Below are 15,194 nucleotides of genomic sequence, written 5' to 3'. Positions count from 1 at the left end.
AAAGCCCTTAAAAATAAGTGGCACCTTAAGGCGCGATTTGAGTAAAACAGGGAATAAGCAGAGTGGACGTCCGGTGGAGGTGAATTGCACAAACTGACATTTACGTTTAACAACTAGAAATGGAATATCTCAATCGTTATTCTATTAATACAGCTACATAAACTTAGACTTGAAAAATTACAAACCCACTACCCACTTTATTGCACGTACATAAACTGATTGTGGAAATCACTAGGAACAGAAAAACGGGAACTTTTAGAGTCCAACTGACCACCCATGGAAGCAAGCAGGCTTTAGGAAAAGTTTCTCTACCATCAACCACATGCTATGAATCGGTCAATGGAAAAAAAAGAATGAAAATTAATTACTGCTATTGTAGAAAAATATATTTTTTTACCTAGGTAAGGCCCACTGAGCTATACAGCTTTTTTCAAAAGCGACCTGGCCACAAATGGTAGCTCAACAAAATGGCTTATCATGTGGAAATGTTATAATAATTATGCATTTTATTTATAAAGTGCCTTTCCCAAGCTCACAGTGCATGTTTCCAAATGTGGAAGGAAAAACCAGAGCACGCTGAGAAAAATGTACGCGACCACGGGGAGAACACGCAAACTCCAAATATATAGCAGGTGTCAGGGTCGGCATCAAACCCACGACCTCCTATATACCAGGCGAGGCAGTTAACATCTCGCCACTGTGGCGCCCATCCTGATATAAAGCCTGTGTCCCGATTGCGAAGGATGTCTGGTCCAGCACTTACCGCTCCTCCCAGCTCTGGCTGCGGTTGATTTCTCGAGCTCCCCTGCCAAACCCTCCTTCCACTTCATCGAAACTTCTTTGGTAGAAACCTGGCTCACCTCTCCCTCGCCCTATAAACGGGAGCGACAAGGACAATTAGCACAACGCCGTCAATTCAGTCTCCCATTAAGTAGATTCTCTGCGACAAAGTGGACACTAAAGATAAAATGACATTTGGTTTGATTGTACTATAGGTGTAGCATAACACATCTGGGATGATTGCATTTCCATACAATTGATGTAAAATGATAACCCCTAGACTGATTCACATCCTGTGATGCGGACTCCAGCAATATTAATAGATTTTTTTAATATATATTTTATTGTTTCCCTTCAACGTGACTTTACCGAAAGAACCAAGAATATGAATCACTGCAGTCACGAAAGCTTTAAATCAAAATATTAATTAAGTTATTAAAGAATAACAGATCCATTGGCCTCCAATCGCAACAATATATATTGTTAACAAAGCTCTTAGGGAACCGAATTACGGAGGTTTAGAGGCCAACCAACCATATGAGCAAGCTGGATATCGCAAAGGCTTCGGGCACCAATGCCCACATACACAAGGTCAATCAAATCCTAAACACAAATGCGATTAGGCCTGGTTTTATTGAATAAATTATGAAAAAGCACTTGATTCAGTGCAAACTGAAGCAGTTATCCAAGCTCTCACCAACCAAGGGATCAATTAAAACAATGTAGAGACATTACTAGAATTACTAATAAAGTGACGGCCACATTGAGTTTCATGACAGGAGAAACAAAACACTAATCAGAAGAGCAGTCAGATGAGGTGTTAGATAATATCAGAAGACATCTTTCTCCCATTCAAAATCTATAAATGGGAGATAAAAAGGCTGAACAATAAACACAGTTATAGCCATGTCCTATTTACCAATGACAGTAATTTGAATTATAAGTGAATGTGAATAACAAGATATCACCGAAGAACTTCACGAAGGCCATATAGTTAACGAAAGATAAATAAGAGCAAAAAAACGTAATGTTAAACAAATTTGCTCAACAAGTAAAGCACTGTACGAACATAAATACAAAACAGACATAATAAATGTGTATTTAGGGCAGTTAATGAAGGTGAATCAGGATCAAAATGATAAAATAAAGCAGGGAATAAGAGAACGGAGTGCGTTTGAAAAGTGAACAATGAATAACAGAAAGGGAGATAGAGACACACACATAAACAAAGACACATAAAGACAGACACAAACATGGAGACACAGACATGAAGACACAAAGACACAAGGCGCACAATGTGAGGGACATGCCGTGCCCAAGTGTCTGTCATCGTCTCTGTCATCTCTTTCTGTACATTTATGTATCTCTGTATCTTTTGTGTCTCCCTGTCTTTTTGTGCGGCTCCTTGTCTGTGTCCGTGTCTTTGTGTCTCCATGTCTGCATGTGAGTCTCCATGTTTGTGTGTGCGTTTCCCCCTGTTTCTGTGCACATCTCCGTGTCTCTGTGTGTCCATGTCTGTGTGTGCATCTCCATGTCTGGGTGTGCATTTCTCTGTGTATGTGTCATTGTTTCCATGTCTCTCATTTCTGTCTCCTTGTCTGTCTCTGTGTAGTGACATCGGGGATGTCACTGTATGGCGCCGGCCCGGAAGGGTCGTGCCGCTCGATGTTCCTACATCGTGGACAGCACCGTGTGGGTGGCTGTGTGTAATACCAGCCCTAGCGGGGCTTGGCGAGCACTGGGATAGTGCGGGCACCACGCACAGCGTGTGGTGGGGGCTCCCCCGAGGGGGAGGGGGTGAGTGTCAGCCCAGGGGCAGGGTTGCCCCGGGCCATGGTACTCTGGTTGACCCCATAGACACGTGATCCGGAATGTCCACACAGGGGGCCCCAGGTGGAGGGACTAGTGGGTGATCACGTGTCCGGAGAGAGCTCTTGAGAAGGATCGAGAGAGAACGAGAATGCTCGAGAAGGCGGGCGGGGCCGAGGGCGGAGCGGCCCCGACCGTAGGGGGATATAAGAGAAGGACCGGGGTCGCTGCATTCTACAAGCTGGAAGCTCAACATCTACAAGCGGCAAACTCTACATCTCAAGCTGAAGCTCTCCATCCTACAAGGCAACCACGTGGTCAGAGACCCGATTTGTTCATGAAGCCATCCAGATATATAAACACAGACACAATTTCAACCGAGAAGATGGGTACAAACTGAGCAATCATTGGAAGGACATTATTAACCAGGTAAAGTCATAACTGGCTGTGATGCTTCCATCCTACCTCCCTATGTTAGCAGTTATTTCTGAGTTTGAGTTACATTACCTTAAATTTGTATTTAAAGCTTTCATGACTGCAGGGATTCATATTATTGGTTCTTTCGGTAAAGTCACGTAGAAGGGAAACAATAAAATAATAAAAATATATAACAATAAATATTTTTTATATTTTTTTTATTTTAATGTTTCCCTTCTACCTGACTTTACCGAAAGAACCAAGAATATTACATTACCTTGTTAAATGTCTTTACATTAACAGGCTAAATGTCTCACTAACATAGCTGCTGCTCCCCTTTCCTCGATGTGGCGGTGGCGCTCGTTGTTTAATAGGCTGAATGTCTCTCATTAACACAGCCGCTACTGCGGGAGCAATCTCACATTGACATGCTAATCTCTAATCTCGAGCAATACAATGGCTTCTTCAGCACCGTAGCCGTGGGGTTAAATTAACAGATTAACATGCTATTTTCGAGCAACACAATAGCCGAGGTATACCTAGCTCTGCGATCTTACATTTACTTGGAAATTCCATCTCTAGCCCCGCCCACTTACCATTGGTTGGTACCCACTCAAACCTATAACATTTTGCTGCAGTCGCTCTCTCGCTATATTTCTTCCTGCCTCAGCAGTCCGCCTGCTGTATTTTTTTCACCTGAAGATGATTGCTTGTGTTGTGATCGAAACATCGTGATTTTTTATCATTTAGAATTTTTCTTTTCTAGATTTAAAGCTTTCGTGACTGCTAGGATCCATACTCTTTGGTTCTATTGGGTAAAGTCACGTAGGTGAAAATAAAATAACAAAAAATCACGACGTTTCGGCCACAACACAAGCGGCCTTCATCAGGTGAAGGGACGAGACTGTCTGGAGGACAGCGCTGGAGTGAAAGAAGCCACGCTTAGATCACGACCTTTAAGCTGTGTGAGAAGAAAAAGACCAAGCGCCTTGACAAAGGAATTAGCATATAATTTAGCATTGAAATGGCTCATTGAAATAGCTAAGTTAAAGTATACACATCCGCAGAGGTACCCCTTGACAAAGGAATTAGCATCGAATTTAGCATTGAAATAGCTGAGTGATTAGCTTGTAACTGGTCACAGAAATAGCTATGTTAAAGTTAGAGCATATACATTCACCGAGGCACCTAGTACTCATCAAACAGGAGAATTTAGCGAAACACAACCACGCTCAGACATCGGACCTGTGTACGAGCAAACAAGGTGTTCTGACAAAGAAATTAGCATAAAAATTAGCATTAGGGGGGATCACGATATAATTTTCTCCGATACCAAGGTTCTTTGCAAACCCACGGGCTTTTATCAGAGATTTGTTCATGAAGCAATTCGGATCTACAAACACAGACACAATTTCAACCGAGAGGATGGTTTCAAATTAAGCAACCATTGGAAAGATGTTCTAAATCGAACTAAACATTAAACTAATTTCAATGGTACAGTATATTTTTCAAGTAGTGGTACCCCAAACTTTCGCAGCTCTTATAAATTCCCCCTTTTAACACCATCAATAGGTAAACTCCCCCTCCCCCCTTTCCCCTCCCCGCGCCAAACTGCAAGTCCACCGGCACGTACACCACCTCTTTCCTAAAATCCGCCAATCAAATGCTAATTTTTATGCTAATTTCTTTGTCAGAACACCTTGTTTGCTCGTACACAGGTCCGATGTCTGAGCGTGGTAGTGTTTCGCTAAATTCTCCTGTTTGATAAGTACTAGGTGCCTCGGTGAATGTATATGCTCTAACTTTAACATAGCTATTTCTTTGACCAGTTACAAGCTAATCACTCAGCTATTTCAATGCTAAATTCGATGCGAATTCCTTTGTCAAGGGGTACCTCTGCGGATGTGTATACTTTAACTTAGCTATTTCAATGAGCCATTTCAATGCTAAATTATATGCTAATTCCTTTGTCAAGGCGCTTGGTCTTTTTCTTCTCACACAGCTTAAAGGTCGTGATCTAAGCGTGGCTTCTTCCACTCCAGCGCTGTCCTCCAGACAGTCTCGTCCCTTCACCTGATGAAGGTCGCTTGTGTTGTGGCCGAAACATCGTGATTTTTTGTTATTTTATTTTCACCTACGGGACTTTACCCAGTAGAACCAAAGAGTATAGAATTTTTCTATCTACATGATATGGTGAATCTTTGTCTGTATTTGTGTGGGTCTGCGTGTCGGTCTCCATGCCTCTCTGCGTTTCTGTTTCCGTGTGCATCTCCATGTCTGCATGTGCATTTCTCCATGTCTGTCTCCCATTCTGAGTGTCTCCTTGTCTGTTTCAGCGTCTCTGTGTATGTCTCTTCCTGTTTGTGTCTCCGTGAGGGAACTCCTGTTTTGTCTCACAATTAAAGTGCCGCCCGTGATAACGGCACACTTTTGTAAAATAAATCGCGAATAACCCACTGGTACTAGCAGCATGAATCCTCTCATCCACAAAAAAAAGTGAGTATTCCGAAATAGCATCACTAAGATAAATAGTAAAATTGCAGATAATATAAACAGGGGCCACGGATACGAGTTTCCCCAGACCCTACAGCTGCCGCAGACAATCCAAGTAGTGGTTAATAGGGCCGCGGATAATTGGAGTTCTCTTGTATAAAATATTTTTTATACTATATATATATTTGTTGCTGAGCAGAATTTTGCTAAGTTTTATCACTTGTTTCAAAGGGTCTGAATTGTAGACAACCATAAAGTGGATAAAAAGTGGACGCAAAGGAGGTTCACCCAAAGGACCAACCGAGGTTATGGATCCTTTTAAAACAAGGGAATAAAAAATCCTGCCCAAGCTGGGGAGGAGGAAGGGGTGGGAAGCCTCTTTACAATATAAGACGGGGTTTTAACATCTGTGCGCCCTCGACGTGATGAAAGCCGGAGCTGTGTTGCCAAGGAGGGAAATCAGAAGACAAAAGGGCTTACAATAGACAAGACTTTTGATAGAACAGCATCCAAGGGCAAAAAAGGGGGTGCAAAGAGGAAGACGACCACGGAGATGGAGCGACAAGATCCGTGAATGTGCAGTAGGTAGATGGACAGTAGCAGCAGTGGACCGTGAAAGATGGCGACGGTGTGTGGGGAGGCGTTCAACCAGCAGTGGAAATAGAATGGCTGATGGCGACGATGATTACTGAATGGAGCTGAAAATTAACAAAGCAACTTGAAAAGTTCCTAGCCAGCAAGTACTGGTGGTTTCATGGCAGCTGGAAGTTAGTGATATGGTGGTAGTGTTATACCTTCAAACAAAGCAGTGTCGACCAACTTTGAGAGTGGTAAAGAAATTGTGACAAAGGATGACCAAATTCCAAATGCCAGGTGATGAAGAGCAGAAGTTAACCCCATGCCTCAGTGGCAGGTGCCTAAGAGTAGAAAGTGGGGGTATGGGAGGTTACCATGCCATGGTGGTTCATGCGCCCACTGACCTCTGCCCCGAGTGACGCCCCGACCTCTCGGAGCCCCTGCTACCACGGGCCCTCCCCTCCCCATGAGCCTCAGCACCGCCGCACTGTTCACCGACATGGAGAAATTTCTCTACGGTGGGAGACACGACGTGTCAAAGCGTTAGTCGTTCCGGCGAGGATCAAACAACCCTCATGCCAACACCGCAATTGGCGCAGACAATAGATGGTTCGTTCAAAAATCCGCGACCCTCAGTGAGGCCAGCAGGGCAAGCCGACTCGGCACACTGAGTACTTCGTAGCAGAGGCTGTTTCGTGTTCAGTTTGCTTCATGTAACCAGTTGAACAAAGAGACCAGGATGAGTCTAATCTGCAAGGGCATCCTGGGTCACCAAAATGACTACAGCAAAAATTAAATAGAAATCAGGGCAATAACAACCAAATAAAAATTAGAGCATTTGACATATATCCTAGTTTGTTTAAATATTAGTACTATAGTCAACCTATATTTGTTTAATATTGCTGTAGCTTAGTTGTGTAATTTGTTCTGAAATAAATCTGGAAGTAATCTGCCCGAGCCGATTTGTGATTTATATGTGTAATATTAACTCATGTCATATCGTGCTTCTGATTTTATTTTTGGTCTTATTGCTTTACTTCGTTGCTGTACTTTGTTTTGTTTGTTTAGCTTTAATCATTTAATGGGGACCCAGGTCACTCTTGCAAAGGAGACTCACCTTGGTCTCTTGAGTTATCTCACCTGATTAAACAAGATAACATTCAACTTGAGCAAAAACAACCACTATGCTCAAGACTTGGTTCAAAGCTTTCGTGACTGCAAGAATTACTCTTTGGTTTTTTCGGTAAAGTCACGTATAAATAATAAAATAACATAATAGCGTACGACGTTTCGGTTGCAACACAAGCAGCCATCATCAGGTACAGAAGAGATAAATTTACGAGAGAGGGGAAACACATAACCCCAGATGTATATACAGACACCCAAGGAGGGGGAACTAACACAGACACAACAGGGGACACAGAGAGACAAGTATACTCAAAAGACAGTGTTTGGCAAAATTTGGAAACCATATAAAGCAACACAGACGGTCGGTCAAAACACAATTAACGCATAGTCCGGTTGATTAAGCTATTTCAAAGATTGCTAAATTGCAAGTTAAGTATGAAATTTAAAATACAGACCGCACACACACACAGACATTCAAGTAGAGCGAACCAGCACAGGGACAAGTACACAGTGAAGTCGCCTTAAATAGGCAGAGAAGGTAAGGCTGAGAGACAATGGGACATATTAGCATGAGGTATGCATGGAGCAAAGTGGGGCACGGCAGCAAACACTCGGAAGCACCAAAACCTACACACAGGCAGAGACAGCACAGAGACACAAATCCAAGGAAAGACAGAAAGGCAGATACACAAGCAGAGACAACACAAAGACAACACAAGATAACACAAAGACAGACACAAAGATAGACCTTATATCATACGGAGATATATATCTTTGTGTCTGTCTTTGTGTTATCTTGTGTTGTCTCTGTGTTGTCTCTGCTTGTGTATCTGCCTTTCTGTCTTGGCTTGGATTTGTGTCTCTGTGCTGTCTCTGCCTGTGTGTAGGTTTTTGGTGCTTCCGAGTGTTTGCTGCCGTGCCCCACTTTGCTCCATGCATACCTCATGCTAATATGTCCCATTGTCTCTCAGCCTTACCTTCTCTGCCTATTTAAGGCGACTTCACTGTGTACTTGTCCCTGTGCTGGTTCGCTCTACTTGAATGTCTGTGTGTGTGTGCGGTCTGTATTTTAAATTTCATACTTAACTGGCAATTTAGCAATCTTTGAAATAGCTTAATCAACCGGACTATGCGTTGTGTTTTGACCGACCGTCTGTGTTGCTTTATATGGTTTCCAAATTTTGCTAAACACTGTCTTTTGATTATACTTGTCTCTCTGTGTCCCCTGTTGTGTCTGTGTTAGTTCCCCCTACTTGGGTGTCTGTATATACATCTGGGGTTATGTGTTTCCCCTCTCTCGTAAATTTAGCTCTTCTGTACCTGATGATGGCTGCTTGTGTTGCAACTGAAACGTCGTACGCTATTATGTTATTTTATTATTTATTATTTATACGTGACTTTACCGAAAAAACCAAAGAGTAACCACTATGCTGTTAATCTCGAGGTTTAAATCTACCAACACAAGAGCGTTGCCTAAGGTATGTGGATTGCCCTTGTGGAACCAAGTGCGTGCAATGGTTTCAGTTGTTATGTTACACAAATGGTCGTACGAATTTGTCCAAGTGCCTTAAGCATACAATCGCTGATGGAAGAGGACATGTACAAGCCCACGAGGGGAGAAGGCAATCCTTGCCGTAGGGTGCAGCTTGAAATTAAATGCATCTTATAATCAGACAAAGGAGCTAAGCGGGGAGGCAGAAAGGTCTCACTTATAGCCACATACAGCGTGATATTGCACTATTGGCACCAATTCACGAGACAATAAATCGATGTTACATCAGTGTGACCGAGATGACCACTCTATGAAAGCACACGGCAGGCAAGACGATACACGTCACCAGTGCCAGGCGGCTTTGCCTCCACGTGAGAAACGTCTCTCTTCTAGGACTCGCAACCCCATGCACTTGTATTTGTGAATGACTGATCCGCGATATAAAGTTTCTTACTTGCTCTTCCTCTGTGAACGGCACCAAAGCAAGTGGCAGCAGGGGCTCCTCATTAAGAATGGGCAGAAACTCCTTGTCCATCAAATCCTCTGGAACCTGTATGTACAGCAAGCAAGTTAGGAAAGGCAATACATGTTTACATTTTCATCATTCATTAAAATCATGAGCGTACATTAATAATAATCATTCCATGTATACAGCGCTTTTCATCAAGAATCTCAAAGTGCTGTACAGGACAGAGCAGCAACAGACACTCATAATAAAATTATTATATTATAAAAACATTTAAATAATCCATTTACTAAATGAACTAAAAGTTTAAAAAGTGGAAGCATATAAATAGGTTTAAAGACATTTTTAAAATGTCCAGACTCTTATGTCTCGTGGAAGAGCGTTTCATAGCATGAGGGCCTACAAGGGAAAAATCTCGGTCACCCATAGACCGAAGCCTCCACCTGGGAATGCAGAGAAGATCTGCATCCCCAGATCTTAGGGACCTTGAGAGGATATATGGGTGCAGCATGTCAATGATGAAGGCTGGGACAAGATGGTTCACCGCTTTGTAAGTTAACAATAGGATTTTAAACTGTATTCTATGTGAAACTGGAAGCCAGTTCAGGGAGGCCAACACGGTGCAATGATTTGAAGGTGTTCGGGTTAACACGCACACAGCCGCATTCTGAACATGCTGCAAATTGATCAGCACTTTCTTAGCCACACCAGGGAGTAATAAGACATTGCAATAGTCAATGGAAGATGAGATGAAGGCATGGAGCAGCTTTTCTGCATCTGAGGCCGAGAGAAGGGATCGGATACAGACGATATTTCAAATATGGAATAATTAAGTATTTGATCTTTTTAATGAGCCTTGAATTACCAATGTGGGATCACAGATGACACCTAGATTTGTGACTTCCTGTGCTGGACTGATTACATGACCGTCAATCGTGTGTAACACCGTTCAATTAGAGGAAGTTTTTTTGCAAACAACTTTTGATGGAAGTCAGCGCTGAAGTGAGCAGGGAGGCAAATAAAGCGACTCCACAATTACAGTAGTTCATCATGGCATGACGACTCATTAGCACATTCGAGTAGAACTTATCAACATTACAACACGTAGAGCATGACTGTATGAGCTGTGTGTGTGTTGTGTATGGTGGTATGGGGGGAGTGGTAGTGTAGCGGTTAGGGCGCTGCGCTACAAACTCAGCGACCCGAGTTTGTTTCACGCTCACGGCCAACACCAGTGAACTGGTTGTGGGCATGCCCTCGGTAGACTCAGCCTAAAATTAGCACTTCGTGTTGTGTGAAAACATTGCTACTAGGGATACAAAAGTAGCCGGGCATGGTGCTGGCCACCCACCCGCTCGTTTGACGTACCAGCCTTCATAGCATTTGCTCTAACAGCATTTGCTCTAAAAGTATGTTATAGCTATACAGGGGATCTTTGACTTTTGTCTATGTTGAACATGTGTTTGTGTATGGAGGAGTGTTGTGTGTTTGTGTATCATTGGGTACGTAGTCCCCAGAGACCCTGGCTGACGGAGGAAGTGTTCCGGCTAGTTGAGATAAATTGGCAGGCCTATTCCCACCGTCTAAAACATCCCACGTCCAAGAATATGGAGGCTTACTACAGCCTTCACTAAGAAAAAGCTTTGCATTGCTGGAAGGATGTTTGGTGGTTACGGGTTGCTGAGGAGATGGAAACTGCCCGAGTGGGGTGTGATTACAAATCACTTTAATTCCATCAAAAAAAGTAACTTTCAACACCACACCTAATACCACCACTAAAGAAATGAACAGTGATCCACTCTCTATCTCCCACAAACAGGTGTGCAGGTTTGCTGAGCATTTATGAGGATGAAGGGGAAACCCCTCAGCTCAGATAACACCACTGGGAAAGGTGGGGTTTTTACACTGCTGGGGCTACCATGCCTCAAAAATTGGAGGAATTAGCCACTCCCTTTGAGTGACTGGCTGATGTGCCATCTGTTGCTGAAGTCTGAATTGCAATCCACAACCTGAGACCAAAGCAAAGGACCAGGCAGAGATGACTTCTCAAACGAACTTCTGAGGGAGGGTGGCATTTGTGTGCTGCATGGGTTCCGCAAGATTGATGGAATTTCTGTTTAGGCTATATGGGGACTTTTTGTCTTTTGTGTTGTGTATGTGTTCATATGTGGTCCAGTTTGGATAGTTACATTAACCCTTCAATGGAGCTACAACCTAGCTGAATATTTAGTTCCGGAAGAGAAAATCAACATTGCAGAGCAACACTGATACAGAAGACCATTGTAACATACCTTGTGTTCCTTGATGTAAAGTGCAAGCATTTCTTCTCGGCCATACCGATGGTCAGCTAGCTTGTACTTAGGTAAGGCCGGTGAAGGAGGAGGGGAGGTGACACTCCCACCACTTGACAAAGTACGCAGCCTGCGAGAAAAGGGACTATCAGTGTTGACGAAGAGACTCGTGCAATGAATGTTTAACCATAAAATGGATAATATATATGGCTGTTATGCTGGAAAGCAAAAATTAGCCAGGGGACTCAGCAGTAGAGCGAGCGCCTCTCAATCGGTAGGTTGCGAGTTCCAATCCTGTTTTGGGGTTAACTCAGCCCATCATCCTTCCAGGGTGCACAATATGATTACTACTTTGTGGATATTTAACAGTGGTTGTCAAAGTATGAAAAATAAGAATAGGTCTTATCCTTTCTGGCAAGAGTAAAACCTATTCTTATTTTTCATACTTTGATACTGGCAAAAAAGGTCCTATAGATATAATTGCTCAACCCGAGCCATAAATTATTTGAAACGTGAAATTGTATTTGTAATGTTCACCTATTGGCATTCCCTGGTCTGACATTGGTGAGACAAGGCCATAAAGAAGACTGTCTCTCGTGTTAGCCAATCAGTTTCAAAAGACAATGCATATATTATCAGAGCATGCAGACTTGATACCTTGAAAAAGATATCTATTTGGTGTTTGAACATCTTACCACGTCCTGTTTTTTTTGCCAGACAGGGTAAAACCTATTCTCATTTTACATACTTTGATACTTGTAAAAAAGATCCCATAGATAGTTGTCATATGGACAGACTCGCCATAGAACTGAGAAATTTCCACCACTGGTTCAGGACTGTAGACTGGAGACCAGCACCGTAGACTGGAGACCAGCACAGCCTTTACGCTAATTTGGAGACCAGCACCACCTTCATGCTTATTTGAACATAAATTACATTAACTTTTTAAAGTGCAATTTACGCACATATTCAAGCTGAAAGCATGTGAAAGCTCCGTCTAAAAAATAAGGTATGAAAGCTTACTCATGGGCAACTAAATTAATCTTTATTTATACACAGCAATCTTACATTTTAAACCAAATGACAACAATTAACCTGGCTGGATACACAGATAAATGTGTAACATTTTAAAAATGTAAAAAAATGTACTTGCATCTTGATCTCTATCACCCAATAAACGAATTCACAGAACAGTGCTCACCATTCTGGTCCAAAATTGAGTGTCTGGGTTTCCGCAGCCATAGCTTCTGTGTTATCTGAGGACAGAATACACATTTCCATATGTAAACAACAATTACAAATTCCTATATTCGGGTTAACTCAAGTTTAGTTTTACTTTAAAATGCTATTAGGAGCGTTATTTTTTCTACGGTTACGTCTCAAAGACTTTTGAGAGTCACGTAGAAGGGAAACAATAAAATAATAAAAAAACGTCGTGAGAATTTTGTTTTATATTTTTATTTTATTGTTTCCCTTCTACGTGACTTTACCGAAAGAACCAAGAATATGAATCCCTGCAGTCACGAAAGCTTTAAATCAAAATTTTACTTTTGAAAGGTTTACATGTCAGCACTCATTGCCAAATGTTACTGCCCGACTGGGGGCTCGACATTATGTCATGAAACCAAACATCAATTCAAACCTCTCACAGAGCAGCGTGGCACTTTGTGGAGAGAGAACGGGAACATGGAAATCAATCTCAGATAGCTGTCTCTGAGATCCCTTTACGTAACCTCTGTTCCACAGTAGGGAGACAACCTTTTCCACCCACACAGAGAAATGTTTGGCACATGACAGTAAGATATTTTTTACTTTCATAGCTGGCGTTTCTCCAGAATATATACAGATGCCAAATTTTGTGAGGGTTCTTTTCAGTCAATGGTAACCAGTGTAATTACAGGTAGCTGCCTGAATTTTCAACTAGGACCTCGGTGCTGCCAGCTTAGCACTTTGACCTCTGAGAGCCACCTGGTCATCAATGGCTTAGTATTTTGATTACTGTACTGGCAACAACCATTGGCAGAGAATAATGACAAGCCAGGAAGCCAATCCATTCAGGGAGCTTCAGCTTCATCGGGGGATTCGACTTTACAAAGAATTGCACACACAAATATAGCAAATTCACATTCGCAAACTGACGTAAACTTTAGGTGTTAAAGTATTTTGTTAGCAATATAAGGTAGTCCTCGACTTACAAATATCCAAGTTACAAAAACCCAAACTTACAAAGCAACTTCCATGAAACATATTTTAAAAAATGTACTTTAAACGCTAACTCGCACTTGCAAACTGAACCGTGGAACTATTTTGTTCAGTCGAGTGATCCTCCGCAATATGTAATGAGTCAGCCTTGCGCTGGGAGTGTTTGTGTGTGTGTACGCACGTGTGAAAATAAGTGTGCGTGTGTTTGTGAAAGTCTGTGTGTGAAAGTGAGTATCTGTATGTGAAAGTGTGTGTGTGGACGTGCACGTGTGTGTGGACGTGCACATGTGTGCATGCGCGCGTTGCCCTCATGTGTATGTGGGGAGCACAAGTTCAATGGTTCGCGCGCTGCACTACGAACCCGGCAAACCGAGTTTAATTTCCACTCATGACCAACACCAATGACGATTATCTGCATGGGTCCTGGGCCTCCTCTAGTTCGACTCAGCATCAAATGAGAACCTGGTTCGGTGTGTACACATCGCCACTGGGGAGTCAATGGTGATCAATGGTGGCCGGGCAGTGTTGCACACTAACCCTCTCGTGTGTTGTGCCTGCCTTCACAGGCGCTGGCTCTCCAACAATCTGTTAAGGCTAAATGGGAGACCATTGTCGTTGGAGTGTGTCTGTGTGAGTGCGTATTCCCTGTGTGTCTGTCCGTGTGCCTTTGTCTTTTGTGTGTCTATGTGTGTGCATGCGCGCGTGCCCCGTATGTGTGTGCAATTTTGGTGACTCATTGTGCCCTTTCTGACAAGCAAACCGGCAATTAGGACGCAAGGTAAGTGAAAATAAAATGCATTTTTTTCCTATTTGTTACCTTATTTTACGTTTTATTTAGTACAGTATTTTTACAGTGTTGCATGCAAATGTACAATATTTCTTCTTATATATGAGTTCAACAATGCTTCCATGTTGAACCATAACACACTTCATAACACTGACCTATGGACATTTAAATACAGTAATTTTTGGGTTCCGAATGATGAACCGTTCTACTTACGAACGGTTCCCAGGAACTGATTGTGTTCGTAAGTAGAGGACTGAATGTATAACTCCATTATGAACCATGTCTGGGTATGATAAAATGTTCATAAAAACAGTCATTCACGAATAATATATAATGAAAATGTTGACGTGCACATAGTAGCAGAGAGATGCATGCTTGGGATTACATTGAGGGAAAAAGAGGAAGCCATGGATTAGAGAACATATGCAGGTTAATAAGAACATCCAACACTTAAAAAAGTGGACTTGGGCAGGCTACATCACTACAAGGGATGATAGTCAAGAATAATAATGGTGTGGCAGCAAGATCTTGCAAGGTCACGGCAGCTTCGGAAGGCCTTCATCCAGGAGTGGATTGATCATGGCTGATTATATCCTCGACCCTTATGGATCTATTCCAGTCTTGCTTAGGTGGTTGTCAACTGTGTCAATCTGTCTCAACAGGTACATTGCTCCTAGTGATATGTTCCAAGCCTGTGCCAATGTCATTAATTGCCAAGTTCCTGCATGAGCTTTACGAAGTCTCTTTTGTTCG

At 42.5% G+C, this 15,194-nt stretch overlaps 1 protein-coding gene across 12 annotated transcripts in view; it reads right to left on the bottom strand.

The window, feature by feature from the left end:
- Positions 1-15,194, bottom strand: part of GIGYF2 (GRB10 interacting GYF protein 2) — a 145,297-nt gene that overhangs the window by 121,658 nt on the left and 8,445 nt on the right. For all 12 annotated transcript variants that reach the window (XM_076070359.1, XM_076070367.1, XM_076070362.1 and 9 more), the window contains exons 2-6: positions 12,654-12,708; positions 11,453-11,582; positions 9,150-9,245; positions 6,480-6,588; positions 764-872 (exon numbers count right to left, since the gene is read on the bottom strand). In XM_076070359.1, coding sequence (XP_075926474.1) covers positions 764-872; positions 6,480-6,588; positions 9,150-9,245; positions 11,453-11,582; positions 12,654-12,694 — 485 coding nt within the window. In that variant the 5' untranslated portion in view covers positions 12,695-12,708. The remainder of the gene's footprint in view (positions 1-763; positions 873-6,479; positions 6,589-9,149; positions 9,246-11,452; positions 11,583-12,653; positions 12,709-15,194) is intronic.

Source organism: Petromyzon marinus, chromosome 28, assembly GCF_048934315.1.
Source record: "Petromyzon marinus isolate PM22_M1 ecotype Great Lakes invasive population chromosome 28, UKy_Petmar_22M1.pri1.0, whole genome shotgun sequence".
NCBI classification, from domain to species: Eukaryota; Metazoa; Chordata; class Hyperoartia; order Petromyzontiformes; family Petromyzontidae; genus Petromyzon; species Petromyzon marinus.
Note: the sequence above shows the minus strand (reverse complement) of the source record. Positions and strands in the feature narration are given on the sequence as shown.